The 12,976-nt window shown below is 45.0% G+C and overlaps 1 protein-coding gene across 2 annotated transcripts in view; it reads left to right on the top strand.

Annotated features, from left to right (window-relative positions):
• Positions 1-11,777, top strand: part of EPG5 (ectopic P-granules 5 autophagy tethering factor) — a 129,614-nt gene extending 117,837 nt beyond the window's left edge. For both annotated transcript variants that reach the window (XM_070778986.1, XM_019986709.2), the window contains exons 40-44: positions 2,849-3,091; positions 4,609-4,825; positions 5,315-5,530; positions 6,923-7,037; positions 9,789-11,777. In XM_070778986.1, coding sequence (XP_070635087.1) covers positions 2,849-3,091; positions 4,609-4,825; positions 5,315-5,530; positions 6,923-7,037; positions 9,789-9,971 — 974 coding nt within the window. In that variant the 3' untranslated portion in view covers positions 9,972-11,777. The remainder of the gene's footprint in view (positions 1-2,848; positions 3,092-4,608; positions 4,826-5,314; positions 5,531-6,922; positions 7,038-9,788) is intronic.
• The last annotated feature ends 1,199 nt before the right edge of the window (positions 11,778-12,976 follow it).

Here is a 12,976-nt window from a genome sequence, read left to right as displayed (position 1 = left end):
GTGACCAAAATATTGGAGCTTCAGCTTCAGCTTCAGTCCTTCCAATGAGTATTCGGGGTTAACTTCCTTTAAGATGACTGGTTTGATCTCCTTGCTGTCCGAGGGACTCTGAAAGACTCTTCTCCAGCACCACAGTTCGAAGGCATCAATTCTTCAGCGCTCTGCGTTCTTTACGGTCCAGCTATCACAACCGTACGTGCCCACTGGAAAGACTATCACCTTGGCTATACAGACCTTTGTCAGCAAAGAGAGATCTTTGCTTTTCAACGCACTATCTAGGTTTGTCATCGCTTTCCTGCCAACAAGCAATTGTCTTCTGATTTCATGGCTGCAGTCACTATCTGCAGTGATCTTAGAATCCAAGAAGAGGAAATCTGTCACTGCTTCCACCTTTTCCCCTTCTTTTTGCCGAGAAGTGATGGGGCCGATGCCATGACCTTAGTTTTTTTAATATTTCGTTTTAAGCCAGCTTTTTCACTCTCCTCCTTCACCCTCATCAAGTTATTTAGTTCCTCTTCGCTTTCTGCCATTAGGGTGGTATCATCCGTGTATCTGAGATTTTTGGTGTTTCTCTTGCCAATCTTGATTCCAGCTTATAACTCATCCAGCCCAGCATGTCTCATGATGTGCTCAGCATATAAGTTAAATAAACGTGGTGACAGCGAACAACCTTGTTGTACTCCTTTCTCAGTTAGGAAGCAACAGTCAGAATCCTATATGGAACAACTGACTGGTTCATGATTGAGAAAGAATTGTCCCTGTATTGTATAGATATTTTAAGTATGGAATGAGATAATATAGCTAAAGCAATAACATGGAAAGTCAGCAACACTTAGTGACTGTTAAAAGAAAAAAAAGAAAAATTAGCAGACAATAATGGAGAAAGTGATTTAGAGTTGGTCTTATGTAACTGGACCCAGAAGATTGAATAATAGCCAGGCAAAACAGTGAAGGGCACTCTCAGTTCAGTTCAGTTGCTCAGTCTTGTCCGACTCCGTGGATTGCAGCAGGCCAGGCCTCCCTGTCCACCAACTTCCAGAGGTCACTGATGTCCATTGAGTCGGTGATGCCATCCAGCCACCTCATCTTTTGTCGTCCCCTTCTCCTCCTGCCTTCAATCTTTCCTAGCATCAGGGTCTTTTCAAATGAGTTAGTTCTTCACATCAGGTGGCCAAAGTATCAGCTTCAGCATCAGTCCTTCCAAGGAATATTCAGGACTGATTTCCTTTAGGACTGGTTGGATCTCCTTGCTGTCCAACGGACTCTCAAGAGTCTTCTTCAACACCACAGTTCAAAAGCATCAATTCTTTACCACTCAGCTTTCTTTATAGTCCAACTCTCACATCCATACATGACTACTGGAAAAACCATAGCTTTGACTTGATGGACCTTTGTTGGCAAAGTAATATCTCTGCCTTTTAATATGCTGTCTAGGTGTGTCATAACTTTTCTAACCAAGGAGCAAGCATCTTTTAATTTCATGGCTGCAGTCACCATCTGCAGTGATTTTGGAGCCCCCCAAAATAAAGTCTGTCACTGTTTCCATTGTTTCTCCATCTATTTGCCATGAAGTGATGGGACCAGATGCCATGATCTTAGTTTTCTGAATGTTGAGCTTTAAGCCAACTTTTTCACTCTCCTCTTTCACTTTCGTCAAGATGCTCTTTAGTTCTTTGCTTTCTGCCATAAGTGTGGTGTCATCTGCATATCTGAGGTTGTTGATATTTCTCCCGGCACTCTTGATTCCAGCTTGTACTTCATCCAGTCCAGCATTTCTCATGATGTACTCTGCATATAAGTTAGATAAGAAGGGTGGCAATATATAGCCTTGACGTACTTTCCTGATTTGGAACCAGTCTGTTGTTCTGTGTCCAGTTCTAACTGTTCCTGACCTGCATACAGATTTCTCAGGAGGCAGGTCAGGTATTCTGGTATTCCCATCTCTTTAACAAGTTTCCACAGTTCGTTGTGATCCACACAGTCAAAGGTTTTTGCGTAGTCAGTAAAGCAGGAGTAGATGTTTTTTTGGAACTCTCGCACGTTTTCGATGATCCAACGGATGTTGGCAATTTGATCTCTGGTTCCTCTGCCTTTTCTGAATCCAGCTGGAGCATCTGGAAGTTCATGGTTCATGTACTGTAGAAGCCTGGCTTGGAGAATTTTGAGCATTACTTTGCTAGCGTATGAGATGAGTGCAGAATGCATTCTAGAAACATCTTAATCAGAAGAATGGCATACTAGAAACTTCTTAATCAGAATCAGTTCTGGCTTTTAAGGAAATATTTGTTGGCTCAGTTGATGGTGAATGGGAAGGGGAGAGGCTGCAATCTATTAGGCTTATTGGAATCATTTTTGTTCCCATGAGTCATAATTAAAAGATAGATTAAAGTCACTATTCACAGATGTAAACTGGTATATATAGAATGGATAAACAACAGGTCCTCCTGTAGAGCACAGGGAACTAAATTCAATATCATGTGGTAGCCATAATGGAAAAGAATATGAAAAAATCTGTGTGTGTGTTTATGTGTGTATTTATCTGAGTCACTTGCTGTATGGCAGTAATTAATACAACATTGTAGGTCAATTATACTTCAATAAAAAATATTTTTTAAAAAAATCAGGAAAAATTGGGGGGTAAAAAAGGTTTTAAGGTCTTGCAGGAGTTCCTGCTTTGCTCTTCAAAGTGTTTATGTACCATATCCTATCCGTAAAATCTAAGCACTATCCAGGATTTTCTTTCTGGCCCCTGCAGAGCAGCTGCTTTGAAACACTGTTGTCCCCTTCATCACGTTCACGTCATCACACCAGCAGCCTTTGGCATGTATGTGTTTGTGTTCCCTTTTAGACCTGGACAGCCAGACCCGCCACATGGCCCTCAGCAGCCTCTTCATGGAAGTCCTGATGATGATGAACAATGCGACTGTCCCAACTGCAGAGTTCCTCCGAGGCAGTATCCGGACCTGGATTGGGCAAAAAGTGCACGGGCTGGTGGTTCTGCCTCTGTTAACAGCTGCCTGCCAGAGCCTGGCTTCTGTCCGCCACATGGCCGAGACGACGGAAGCCTGCATCACTGCTTACTTCAAAGAGGGTAAGAGCATCCTCTTACCCTCAGTAGGCTCTCAGGTGATCCATCTTCTCCAGGGAAGATTAGGTGGCTCAGTAGTAAAGAATTGCCTGCAAGAGACTCAGGTTTGATCCCTGGGTTGAGAAGATCCCCTGGAGTAGGAAATGGCAGCTCACTCCCAATTTTCTTGCCTGGAAAATCCCATGGACAGAGGAGCCTGATGGGCTATAGTCCATGGGATTACAAAGAGTCAGACACGACTGAGTGACTGAGCACATACACTGAAGGAGATACCTTTTCCAGACCCTTCCTGTTGAAGGATTGTACCACTCTAATATCTCTGTAAATGTTGTTGATGTTTCAGGATATAGTTTGTTTTCTTCCTGAAGATCTATAGTCAGCATGAGAACCTTTGGCCCATGTTGCTACCATCTTGTTTCAAGGAAGGGAACCTCTGACTCGTTAAAATGAGGGGTTTTGCAGTGTCAGACCAATCCTTGTATGATAGGTAAATTGTGTACGTCATAGGCCTAGTCATAGTCCTAAAAGCAAATGCTATAAACCAGAATCTTTGTAATTATCCACTGTATTAATTTCCTCTATTTTGTCACTTGTTACAATTTTTCTTAGGTCCTTTTATTGCTTTTTGTCATATATTTTAAACTATTATGAAGAAGTTCTCTCCCTTACCCCCATGCCCATTCCTGATGTGTCTTTATTTCCTACCTGTACACTTGCAGATTCTGGCAACAGCTTGGCCTGGTTAAGAACTGCTCAGAGCAGTGTCTCTTAACTGCTGCCCAGATATACATCTTCGTGCTCACAGGAGGGGGAGGAAGAGTGCTGGAGCGGGAATGCCAGGGGCTCCTGTGACCTGCCCCTGCCTCCTTTGCAGCACACGGGGATCCATGCTCCCGTGTCCCCCGTGGAAGGCTCTGTGCTGTCACCAGGCCACCGTACTCTCGTTCCCGCCCCCAGAATTGAGAAGCATCAGGACAACCCTCTTGCTCCAAATTTGTTTACTCTTTGTTCCTGAAATCAAATTCGTTTTTTCCCTTTATGAAACATTTTCAAGAATTTGTGTATTTAAGATAGGAGTCAAATGAAACTTTGATGCTTAAAAAAATACTTACGATGGATAAAGTAATAATAATATCCCCCAGAAAAGCTGAAGTGTTCATAACATACTTAAAAATGGTATTCGGTAAAATTAAAATTCTTAGATGACTGGGACAGGCATGTCTGTGATTTTAATGGTCATAGTATGGTGAAAGAGGGATTTATGAAAAAGCAGCCAGTCACATGCCTGACTTCTTAACCCTTGGAACTGGCAGCCAGGACACAGGCATTTAGCCTGAGGGCTTGCAGTCCAAACCGTGAAGCGTTGTCAGGCCCTCCGAGGCCAAGGTGAGCGGGCCAAGGTGAGCGGTGTTTTCTCGACATGAAGCTTTTAAATTTTAAAGTGAAAGGTTCATCAGAGTAGTTAGGAAGTTTGATTCTTGCTCTTACCCTGTTCTCTCCTCTCGGTGTTCTTTTCTTAGGCTCCCTCAAACAGAATCTAGGATGGGGCCCCATTCTGGTGTCCCTTCAGGTTCCCGAGCTCACCATTGAAGAGTTTCTGCAGGAGTGCCTGTCCCTTGGCAGCTACTTGACTCTCTACGTCTACTTGCTTCAGTGTCTAAATAGCGAGCAGACGCTAAGGAACGAAATGAAAGTGCTGCTTCTCTTAAGCAAGTGGTTGGAACAGGTATATCCGAGGTATGCTGATCTTCCAGTTGCTACAGCCAACCCGCAGGTTGGAATAGCTGGAAATTTGGGCTTAGATTAGTGTCCATTTCAGTGCAGAGACCCAAGTGATGCATAAGAAACAAACAAGGCTGTTTCGGGAAGATTTTCCTTACATGGACCGATTTTCTGAGCAGGCTTTTGATTTCCTAAAACAGGCATTTTTGAAGCACCACCTTTAGCTTTGATTCAGTTAAGTAGGTAGGGGTAGCAGCGTTTATCTCACTTGAGTGCAAGGACATCGAGCTCATATACGGCGACCAGCACGTAGAAGGCGCAGTGAATATCAGCTGCTCCTGTACTGTCCCAGTACTTTATTAACATCGTAACTTGTCAGCCTAAGCTTTTAAAGGGCGCAGTGTCCCTAATACTGAAAGCTCCCGTGTGGACTTCTGGTTAAATGAGGGTGGAAAGAATCTCTTCCTGATTAATTCTCCCCACCCACACCCCCTAACTCCTCAGCTCTATGCAGGAAGAAGCAAAGCTGTTTCTGTGGTGGCACCAAGTCCTGCAGCTGTCTCTGGTTCAGACGGAGCAGAATGACTCGGTCTTGACAGAGTCTGTCATTCGAATCCTGCTTCTGCTTCAAGGCCGGCAGAACCTGTTGGCTGAGGAGAGGCTCAGCTCAGGGATTCTCGGGGCAATTGGGCTGGGCCGGAAGTCACCCTTGTCCAACAGGTGAGAAGGCATCTGCCGCTGCTCTTGTAAGTGGGCCTCAGACACCTGCGCCTGCCTAGGGGGCGAGGTACTAGGTAGCTTTTCTGTTTGGGGGCTAGGTTCCTTCCGGAGATTAATAAGAAAACTATAGAGCCTGATTACATCTTTATATTTTAAAAAGGATGTTTTTTTTTCCATTTTAAAACAACTTTTATGTTCAAAGTGTTTTTTTTAGCAGTATCTCATTGTCTTTTGACCTTGTAACCTGACCACACTACTCATTGCTTTTTGCCTTTGAGCCAGTGATGGTGTGCAGGGCTAGGTTAAAATGCCTGGTCAGCTGCTACACTGCCAGCGCTTTGTCAGGGAAACCCAGGTTCTGTGAGGGACTTGGTCTAGCAGCATTAAGTCAAGATGAGTGGAAGTTAACTGATGAGAAGGATGAGTAATGAGAAATAAAGTCAGGCTTTTGTTGCTAAAAATTCCGAGGTGAGAAAGAATTTGCCATTAGTCCCATTTTATCCTCTAAGGCTTATTTGTATCATGGTTTTTCTGCTAAAGGTCTTACCTGGTTTGAAAAACATTCCCATACTATTCTGATATCAGCATTCTTATGGAATAACCACCCAGTCCAAACCAGTGTACATCATGCTGCTTTGTTTATGGTAGAATTTAGCAGGGCTAAATTTGATTTGATTTTTACTAAATTAAGTGTGATTTGATTCTCTTGAATTGTAAAACGCATGGCACATATAGTTTATCATGGTAACCCTTTTAAAATGTATAATACAGGGACTTCCGTTGGGGTCCAGTGGTTAAGACTGCTTCCACTGTAGGGAGCACAGGTTCGATCCCTGTTTGGGGAGCTGAGATCCCACATGCCATGCAGTACAGCCAAAATAAAAAGAAAAAATGTGCAGTTCAGTGGTATGTAGTACATTCACAGCATTGTTGCAGCCGTTACCACTGTTTTGTTCCAGATCATTTTCATCATCCCAGAAGGAAATCCTATACCTGCTAAGCAATCACTCTCTTTTCGCCTCTCCCCCAAGTCTCTGGCAACCACTCATGGATTTTCTGACTTTTATGTATATCCTGTTGTGGACATCTCACATAAATGGAATATACAATACATGGCCTCTTGCGTCTGGCTTCTTTCACTTAATGAAGTTTCAAGGCTTATCCGTATGTTAGCATGCACCAGTACTTATTTCCTCTTTCATTGTTTGGGTGGTGGTAATGGAAGGACCATAAAGAATTCCTTGATCATATTTATAATTTTCCCAAGGAGGCTAATAGTAGCAGCAGGTCTGGAGATGTGTTTATTTTTTTTTAATAGAAAATGTGATGTTTGTTATAAAATGCTTACTTTAATAGTCATTTACTTCCTGTAATTCCTCCCTAACACCTAAGGTTCCGAGTGGCTGCCCGAAGCATGGCTGCCTTCCTTTCAGTTCAAGTTCCTGCCGAGGATCAGATCCGCTTGAAGCCCAGCTCTGAGTTATATCTGACCATGAAAGCTCAGCAGGTCAGTAAAAAGCTTCATGGTTAAGGGTTAGAAGTTTTCCACAGGAGGAGGGAAGGTGGCAACTGAGGTCTTCACACGTGAGGACCTGATGACCATTATTGGCAGTAGGACAGCATGCCCTCTGTGGACTCTGCTTACTGGAAAATGGTCACCACATGGCCTGTCTTGGATTTTAAACCAGTTTTTGTAGGCACTTGCCCAGAGTGCTGTTACCACCCTTGTAGAAGAAGCACGATCACGAGCAAGCCAGCCTAGGGTCATATTTGATTCTGACGACATGACTGTATGCCAGTGTCACACGCTGGGCCTGGGGACAGGCACAGAGGACGAGACTACAGTTGAGACCGATAGGCGTTAGCTGAACTCCAGCTGGGAACCAAGGGAGTGGTTCCTGTTTTGTGAGTCTGGGGGTTGACCACTGTCCATGTATCTGACATGGACAAAATGGTAGCTGTGAAAAATGACAGTTTGTTCTAAAAACGTGGAAGGCCACCTGGCAGCAGTCCTATCCCATAACTGCTTCACCCGTAAACAGTACTGAGGTGTGGAACACAAAATGATAGCCGTCGTTCTCGAGTGCTTACTGCTCGCCAGGCACTGTTGTGAGTTTTAACTTGCTTGATGTTAACGAGTTAAAGTTTTAACTCTTCTAATTCTCATAACAACCCTAAACAACAGGAACTTTCATTATCCTGGTTTTGTTGATGAGGAAATGCAGACAGAAAGAGGCTAAGGAATTTGTCCCAGATCACACAGCCACAGAGGGCTGGGCCTGGGATTCCCTGGGCCTGTCTGGGTCCAGCTTTGTGCTCTTGCCTCTCTGCAGTACCGTCTCTGTACACAGGAAACACTTAGACCTCTTAGCTTTTGTCTTTTGCAGCATTGTCATGTCTGAGTCAGCCATGTATAGTAGATATCTCAGTAGTAAGAGCAAAGATCAAGTGAAAAAATTAGCAGGTTCTTCACAGGTATCCTGATTTATGCAGTACGTGCTGTTTTGTTATAGATTGGTTAGACAGCCACCGTTTGAATCCCTAACATCATGTAAGAGCCATCACACGTGGGCAGATGAGTGTCCCAGGGGGCGGTCATGAAGTCAGTGACATGCATTTCAGGCTGCGTTTGGGAAGTCTGCTCGCCTGCACCCACCAGCACCTGGGGCGTGGCTTTGCTTTAGTGGCCGGCAGGTCCTCCAGGCCTTGGCAGGCTTTGCTGCCTTTAGATTTACAGTGATGACATGCTTGTCATCTGGGTTTTCAGACTTGAAAGACTTCATCTTTTAATAAAATGATTACTCTTAGGCAAACTGTCAAAGTAGCCTATTCTTTAAAAAAGAAAAAGAAAAGAAAGGGAGGTATGTGGGGTGGGGGAGAGACAGATGGAAGCTGTGGTTAGTGTGAGTGCCTGTCCCTACTGATTCTTGTTCTTAGATTAACTCTGTTCACACAGCTGTTAGCTTGGTACCAAAATCCCTTCCATTGTTTATTTTCAACCCAAAACTTTGGCCTTAAACCACTTGGTAACTTATTTCTAAGCTGCTTGTTCATTTACCATCCCCCCTGCACCTCCAAATCTTCTCCCTCCTTATTTACTGAGCCAAGCAAATTCCATCTTTTGGTTGTTGTTGTTATTGATTTATTTAAAAATTTTTAATTGGATAACAATTGCTTTACAGTATTGTATTGGTTTCTGCCATTTTTAAACATGAATCATCCATAGGTGTACACATGTCCCCTCCATCTTTTTTTAAATTAATTTTTATTTATTTATTTTTTCACTTACTCATTTTTAATCGAAGGATAATTGCTTTACAGTATTGTGTTGGTTTCTGCCAAACATCAAAATGAATGAGCCACAGGTGTACCTGTGTCCCCTCCTTCTTGAACCCCGCCCCCCTCCCGCCATCCCACCCCTCTAGGCTGTCACAGAGCAGCTGATTGGAGCTCCCTGTGCCCTCTAGTGCAGTGGTCCCCATGTGTGAGAGGGGTACTTCATGCTTCATGTTCAGAATCTAGGGGCGGCCAAGCTCCCCGTCTCCCCAGGAACCATTGTTGTGATTTTTTTTTTTTTTTGCGGTTTTTTCTAAATACAGTCTTTTTCTGTTCTCCCAGTATGAAGGGACGAAAAATTAAAATTATGGAAGTAAAGAACGTTTTTCCTCATTCCTGAAGAGATGCATGGGAATATCATTGCTGTTTCTGTTGGGTGGAAACCAGAGGAGCTTGGTCTGTCTGCTGTGTTTGTTGACTGATAGAGCAATCTTATCAGTCACCCTCAGCAGCACTTAGCCACTGGTTTCTTCTGAATTTTATCTAGTTATGGTTTAGTACGACATTACTTCATAACCCGAGAACAAACCCAACAGAAATTAAAACAGGTCTCACGGGTAACCGAAGCCTGTGGTTTCTGGTTGAGGCTCCAAGAGAGACGCAGAGGACGTGCTGGTGGGGGTGCTGCACCGCTGGCACGGGGGCAAGGAGGACAAGGAAGAAGACAGCGGGGAAGGACTGGGGAGCGGCACAGGCCAGGAGGAGGAATGTGGAAGGCGGCCGAAGCCAGAGAGGCTTAGGCTGCTGGCCTCCTCCCGCTTGCGGCTAACCAGTGCCTGCCTTTAAGAAGCCTGGCTGCAGTTCTGTAGCCCTCCCGGGAGGCTCCCAGCTGCCCCAGATGACAGCAGCAGGTGCGCTACACCTGCGGGAACGTGTTACCTGCATCCGTATGGTTAACCCTCTTGTCTTCCATGTCTTTTAGGCTCTGAATGCTCTTGAATCCTTGACATCGAGTAAGCAGTATGTTGAATACCAGGATCAGATTTCTCAGGCTGCACAATTTATAAAGCATCCTGGCCATTGCCTCCAGGATGGGAAAAGCTTCCTGGCTCTTCTTGTGAACTGTCTGTATCCAGAAGTGCATTATTTGGACAACATCCGATAGTAACTCGGAGGCTCTCGATAAACCTGTTGCTATTTATGTTTACATTTAACTTTGCTGTTGCACAGGTAACTTGGCTCAGTTTCACCTGCCGTTTGGCCAATGAGTTAGCTGACCATAGATGCAGGTTGGTGAGTGAGCACTAGATAATTCTGTTGTGCATGTGCACATATGTATGTGTGTGTTTCCTTAGCTCTTAGAACGTTCCAGGGACTCTGTAGTACTTGTATTCATCCAACAAGAGAAACTTACTAAGTTCTACTGGGTAGAGAACCACTCACGATTCCTGAATACCCGTCATCTCATGAGACCCCAGGATGGGGTGCTTTTGTGTGTCGCCACTTCTCTTCTCCTCTTTGATTTAAATGTCAAGACTCCTGCGCCAGATCTCACTGCTTGGGGAATCATGTTGAACCCTCACTTTTGAACCCCGGTTGTGTTCCTTCAAAGTAAAAAAGCTCTGAAAATGTATGCATTTCTCAAAGAAGGGGGAGGTATTCCCCACAGCTTAAAATATTTCTCTCAGAAGGGAGATAAGAATGCTGAATCAAAGTCCCTGTCTCAGATGTGACCACTTGATCCTGGTTGAAGCGGACAGCAGAGGTGGTGACACGTCCACTTCCGTCCAGCCACGTGTCCTCATGGAGAAGCCATTTGCTCTAAATCGGGGGTGTGTGCTGGCAGTTGTGGGGAGCAAGTCACGCACAGGTGTGTTTTGTTTGATCCCCGTGGCTGAGCGTGTAGGCAGGGCTTCCTCTCTGCAGTTCAGTGTAGATGTACGATCCCTTTGGTCCTACCCTGGCCCACTCCTTCATTCACATCACTCACTTGGCCCCTGTAGACATGTCATGTGCAACTCTTTCCAGACTCCAAGTTTGATGTCTGAAGGTCCTGCTGTTGAGAGAGACAGAAACAGAGACCTCAATTCTCTGTTCCCTGCCTGTTTATCCACTCCAGATTTAAACTCAAACGAAGCTGGCAAACCTGCTGAGACACTGCTGGTCAGTGGAAACCGGGTCAGGTCAGGAGACTTAATTGAAATTTGGCATTTTTTAAATTGGCATGTGCCTGCTGTTGTTAACAGTTCCTTCGTCACCGAAGCTTGTCTACAGACGGCGTTGCCTCGTGTTACTGCCATCTTCTTGCTCTTGTCGTATTGCCCCCTCACCCTACCCTGGAATTAACATTTTGACTTCTGTCATCATAGTCCTAATTCTGTTGGCTCAAAATTGATTTTGTTTGTCCAGCCGGCATACCATGCCTTGTTTCAGGGTTATCTATAGCCTGAGAATATTTACCTAAAAAACGTGTTAATCACTGAGAACTTTTACCAGTGGGATGGGTTAAGCTAGTGATAATCTCTTCCAAGTATCAATTTGGGGTGCCTCCCCCAACAGTCGGAAGTGTGTAGGAGCTGTTCTTTATTTTGAATCTCTAGTTGAACAGAACAGTTCTGCCCCTCAGACAGGCTCTGGTAAAGACCATCCCTGTTACCCTTCAAGTCCTGTGGGCCACCAAGTACCCATCTCCGAGGGACGCATCTCAGAGCTTTCCTTGTTACAAATTTTAGAAGCTGTGGGCCGCTCCATGGCTGATTTGGCAACAAAGATTTTTATGACAGGAAATGTTCTGTGTGCTGCTTTCTTTGAGGAAGATGTAATTACTGATATCCTAGAATGTGAAAATTTTGAGTGACAGTACATATGTTCAAAGAAAATTATGTTTAATCTCAATTTTTGAAGATTTATAATATTTATAATGTATTTGCTCTGTAAAAATTATTAAAAAATAAATCAATCTTTGGTTGTAGCTGGTAAGAATTTGATTTTTAGGGACATCACACTATCTTGTAAAGTATTTCAGTTGTTGATGAAGATTTTTTTATGCCTGATTTCATCTGTTTTCTTGGATACCAACTGGATTATCAGAGATGATTGGTGAAAGTCCTTCCTCTTTATGCTTCATAGTAGAAGGTTTACTCACACATAGGTTCCTCTGAGAGGCTCTGGGCTAAGAAATGACTGTAACGACACTGAGACAGATCAAAAGGTGGCTACGTTGCTGTAGCCTCCTGGGAAAGAAGAGACCAGTCTGCCCACTGGCTTTCAGGAATAATGAGCCTTTGTCGGCAAAATAGTCACCTCCAGAGAGTGCGGGGCCAGTTCCAGAGACAGCGGCGCTGCGTTTTGACACCGAGTCAGTAAGACCAAGGAACTGCCTGGCCGAGCGGTGTTGAAGGTGAACAGCACAGACGTTCCCCGCACGTGGCCAGCAGTGGCATCTGGTTCAGGCTGGGATGCCTGGCAGCTTCTGGGCTTGCTGAAAAGCACCTCTTGTGCTTCTCCACCTACCTCTCTGAAGTTCCCATGGGGTGGGCCAGAGAGGCACACTGCACCCCAAGATCTCCTGGCTCCCCCAGCTCACTCTGCAGAAAATGGGATGCACAGACGCCAAGGGAGGTCGGTCCTGCGGACGCATCTGCTCAGCCTGGCGGCACCTGGACCACTCTCCATGTTCCTCAAGCTCCTGGTTCAGAGTTTGACCACCAGTCTGTTGGCCCGGTCACGTCTGCCTCCCTGGGTTGCCTGAGTCTCTCAGTTCTTTGAGGTGGGGGAAGCCGAGTCCAGAAAGTGGGAACCCCACAGCAGCCCGGCCTCTCTTTAACCGAGTGCCAACCCGCTTCCTTCCTTGCAGTGTGTCCACATCATACCAGTAGAGTGTCTGCGTCCTTTTTTTCCTTTTGAGTGAAGGTGAGACACAGTTTTCTATTGGATTTTTAAACCTAAAATTAATTTCTGGAGCAGGAAGCAGATGTTATAGAATCATGACCTTTGAGGTCAGCAGGGGCATTGAAGCTCATCTGGCCCCACCTCTCAGCCAGGATCCCAGGCCTGGTCCTCCAGCCTCCCCCTCACCCCTTCCTGTGGTCACTAGTCCTGCCCCTCATAGACAAGCCCAGGTGACCATTGGCAGCCTCTGTTTGTAGCTCTGCTTTATACTGGGCTGAA

Source organism: Bos indicus, chromosome 24, assembly GCF_029378745.1.
Source record: "Bos indicus isolate NIAB-ARS_2022 breed Sahiwal x Tharparkar chromosome 24, NIAB-ARS_B.indTharparkar_mat_pri_1.0, whole genome shotgun sequence".
Taxonomy (NCBI): Eukaryota; Metazoa; Chordata; class Mammalia; order Artiodactyla; family Bovidae; genus Bos; species Bos indicus.
Note: the sequence above shows the minus strand (reverse complement) of the source record. Positions and strands in the feature narration are given on the sequence as shown.